At 42.8% G+C, this 4,584-nt stretch overlaps 1 protein-coding gene across 1 annotated transcript; it reads right to left on the minus strand.

Moving 5' to 3' along the window:
• Positions 1-237: 237 nt before the first annotated feature.
• On the minus strand, positions 238-606 carry LOC120050636 (helix-loop-helix protein 2-like). Its single transcript, XM_038997220.1, has one exon. It carries the CDS (start codon positions 604-606, stop codon positions 238-240), a length of 369 nt encoding a protein of 122 aa, XP_038853148.1.
• Positions 607-4,584: the final 3,978 nt, after the last annotated feature.

The raw sequence follows: 4,584 nt of genomic DNA on the forward strand, positions 1-4,584 counted from the left end.
CCAGCCTCACCAAAACGCAATACCAAACAGGCATTTTCTTCAAAATCATGGATAAGTAGGCTGTAGGCTGCAGACTCCACCCCCCCCCCCCCCCCCACCCCATCTCTTTTTTTGTACTTTCTGGCAACTTTCATGTATCCCCGATTTCACAAGTGACATATCACCCATATTTCTTTCTGGTCCCTCCATTCTCCTTGTCCAATTCTCCCATTTGAAAATGTATCTCACTATTTTCAACTAGACATCCAGAACGTGATTGAGATATGAGATATAGCATATTGCAAGTCTGAGGATCTCGATCTTGGAGAGTTTCTTGTCAGGGGGAAGGGTTGGCAGCAACTTTCTCAGTTCAGCGAAGGCCACATTGAACGCTTCCACGCGGATCCTCTCGCGCGTGGCATGGGCCGAGCGGTACTTGGCCGTCGCACGTCTCCTCCGTCTCTTCTCCTCCCTGCTGAGGTTCGGTTGGGCCAGCGACCTCGTCTTCCCCTCCCCCTCCATTGGTTCGTCGGACAGGCACCCGACCTTGAGGTCGTTGAGCACCGACTCTGCGTCGGATTGTCCCCATCCGAGGTCGGAATCAGCTTGGTCTGGACTCAGCATCATTTTCAGTCTTTTCATATGTTTTTCAGTTCGTATCCAAAAAGAGCTGGAGAGAGAGATATTATTGATTAATTTAGTATAATGTTGTGAACACAATAATACTTTTCCGTTCAATATTATGATTGGGAGTAGTTTTTGCATACCTGTCTTGTTATGACCTGTCACAGGGGGTAGATGATAGACAGACCATAATCATAAAATAGATAATTTGAGATCAAGTGCCAAAGACTTAGAAATGTGATAGTCTTAATGGAAATTGCAAAAGCAACCGACAGTGATGGGAATACTGTAAATTGTAATAGGTTTTTGTACTTCTATTTTTTCCAATGCATAATTTATTATACAATGATTTTTGTTATAGATCATTAAATATTAAATATAGGCCATTTTCTTTTCACTTATGTGTCAGTTCTTATGATTTGTTTTGCAGCAAAGATTGCATTTTTCAGAATATTAAAGCAAATTATGGTAAATATTGAGAGAAACCATGCTATTAAAATTAACATATTCCATATTCAAAGTCGTCCATCTGTCACAGTGAGACGAACACATCTGCTTGGCTCGAGCAGTATGACTTGACAGCACGGAACAACATTGAAAGAAGGCTAAAATTGTTGACATCTGCTGGACATTGAATTCGGCCACACAAAATATTGTTGTATCAACAATGATTTGGAAAAATACGAGCTGTGTACTTTGTTGTAAATATGTGATACAGGCCTAATAAAGAAACGGTCAATACCTCATATACATTTTTTCTTTTTTCTTAGGCCTACTCGTTAATTGGACACTTACCTTGACAATCAGTTGAGAGACACAACTGTCTGATGATTCTTGATAGCTGTTGGAGTAAACTCCAACTCCAAATTAACTCTGTGCTTCCCTTTGTTTTTTTTCACAAACCATCTTATTTAGTCCAATTCATTACAGGAATTATAGCCTACTGTTGACAGCCTTATAAAATGAATTGCTGTTTACTTTTTGAGATTGTGAACAGTCGAATCAAACATAAAATGTTGTTTATCTCAGAACCATCTAATTTCAAGTTGTGGTATATCACTTCGTTGGGAAGATGATAGTATAGTTGATGGTATAGTTAACGATCATGTGATAAATATTTCTGAAGATAAAAATCTTGTGCCTTGTGAACACCCAGCTGGGAAACAATAGATTGTTGTGTCGATAAGATCTCGTTGAAAGTGCAGATATTTGTCCGTTCTTGTTGATGGAGATGACCGTGATAAGAAAGGCCCCCGTGCACCGTGTGCCAATAGTCAGTGCATTGAAAAGCCGAAAGATAATCCCGTCCTTTCCACTTCTGTGTTTTCCGAACGTTCTCGGGTCCAGCACGCGGCTTCTATGAGAGATAAGATCCAAACCATCCCAACTAATAAAGGCTTACTTGAGAAACGGAGGGATGGAATATATTTGAGGAATGGTATTGTCTAACACCGCCCCCTCCCTCTCACCTCCCTCTCTCTACTCACGCCCCTCAGCCCTCCAGTCGTCCCTCTGGGGTTAGTGGGCAAAGAGGAACCAGAGATGAGTACGATAATGGATAATTAGGACTTTAAACATTTCGATTTTTTTCCAGATTAATTCAAATTCTGAACTATACAATAAAACATGAAAATCTGCATATTTTTAATTAAATGAATATATAAGCAAATCAACGAAAAAATAACTATTTTATTGAAACAACCAGTAAGATTGGTTCACATTATAAAAGGTGATTTATTAGGCCAGTTATTTCACTTCGAGACTGAAACTACTTATTAGGCTATTAGACCTTAAATAATTATAATACATTGAGGTTGAAACATGTTAAGAAAACGTGACGTTCAGAGCAAGAGGTTCTTCATTAGAAGTCTAACATTAATGAATAAAATCAAAGAAATACACTGCATTTTGCTGATTTGTTGCTATGTGGTCCATATTTCCAACTAGGTTTTTATTTCGACAACTCAAGTCCGATTTCTGACCATAAGATTGTTCTACTATAAAATACAGGGCCACCTCTATTCCAATCATAGACATAGAAACCAGATTCTAACATTGCCCCTCTGTTGTCAGCAGATGGAACAGTCTACAGTTTCCCTTCAACATCAGACCTCAGCATAATAACATACTAGATCTACAGCGTATCCTTCTCTTTCTCTTCTGTTTTTGGTTAAATGTATTTTGACATGATTATTATAGAAAAGAAACACAGTTGTCAAACAATCAATGTTATAAGAGGATGACTGCCTGCCAGAAAAAACCCCACCGTTGACCACCTACAAAATCAACACAAGTGAAGTCCCACTATAGAAGTGATCAATACACTGTCACAGTGAAGATGACCTCACATCATCTCTTGTGTCAATAGGATCAGAAGGATGGAGGGGCTGGTACAACAGATAACAGTTATCAGTGAGTGGACATCATACAGGATGGAGGGGCTGATACAACAGATAACAGTTATCAGTGAGTGGACATCATACAAGATGGAGGGGCTGATACAACAGATAACAGTTATCAGTGAGTGGACATCATACAAGATGGAGGGGCTGATACAACAGATAACAGTTATCAGTGAGTGGACGTCATACAGGATGGAGGGGCTGATACAACAGATAACAGTTATCAGTGAGTGGACGTCATACAGGATGGAGGGGCTGATACAACAGATAACAGTTATCAGTGAGTGAACATCATACAGGATGGAGGGGCTGGTACAACAGATAACAGTTATCAGTGAGTGGACATCATACAGGTTGGAGGGGCTGATACAACAGATAACAGTTATCAGTGAGTGGACGTCATACAGGATGGAGGGGCTGATACAACAGATAACAGTTATCAGTGAGTGGACATCATACAGAACAGTCATGCCTAGAGCTGCAGGGCCAGTCAGAGTCCCAGTTATTGGTTTAAGGGGGCCTGTGGGCATTACCAGGCAGTGCCAGTCTGACCAAACTCTCTCTGTGTTGCTGGTTGAAGATGACAGATCCTGTCTCACACTCCTCCTCATCTTCTCTTTTCTTCTCTTCTCCTCCTCCCCTCTCCTCCCCTCTCCTCTCCTCTCCTCTGATCTCTTCCTCTCCTCCAGTGGTACCACCAGGACTGGGTCAGGAGGCCAGGGGTCCTGAAGAGAGCCGGTGACCAGAGAGTGTTGTGACTGACTGCGCCTAACGAGGTGATTAAAAGGATGAGGGGACCACGGCTGACTCGCTGTGGCCCGGAGCCACTCTCACACACACACACACACACACACACACACACACACACACACACACACACACACACACACACACACACACACACACACACACACACACACACACACACACACACACACACACACACACAAGGGCATTGGCTACAGTGCCAGGAGGAACAGATCTATGTAAAAAGGGCCGGTATAGTGTGTGTGTCTGCACACGTGTGTGTGTGGTTGACTGTGTGTGTGTGTGTGTGGAGGGGATGATAGACAGGAGATGTGACACAGAGAGAGTGGCAGCGGGGGGTATGTATGGCGAGGGGTCGTGGGGCTATAGGAGACATGTCAGGGGGTAGGGGACAGAGGCAGTCTGACAGCGGCAGTGCAGCGAGCCGCTATAATTGCTCCAAAGACCAGCGTGGCGGTCTGTGGTCCCCGGACCCCTTGGACCCCCTAGGCCCCTGTCCAAGCCACAGATACAGGCTGCCCCAAGGATGTGGCAATTAATGCACAGATGATGTACTGACTTGGGAAGATGACTGGTTTATCCTCAAAATAATCTTCAGTGATGTATTCTTAATTTATTAGAACATTACAGAAAGAAAGGTAATATACTGTAATGTAGAACGCTGATGTCTGTTGTACACAATACTGTACATTTCCATCGGAACGTTCTGTGACGATAGAAATTGGCCCTCTTGAATAAGCCCCATTCTCAGCCCTCTCTCAATCTCTTCTGACACCCATTCTCCTGTCCAAACCTGTCGGAAGACACACAC

This window comes from Salvelinus namaycush, chromosome 7, assembly GCF_016432855.1.
Source record: "Salvelinus namaycush isolate Seneca chromosome 7, SaNama_1.0, whole genome shotgun sequence".
Classification (NCBI taxonomy): Eukaryota; Metazoa; Chordata; class Actinopteri; order Salmoniformes; family Salmonidae; genus Salvelinus; species Salvelinus namaycush.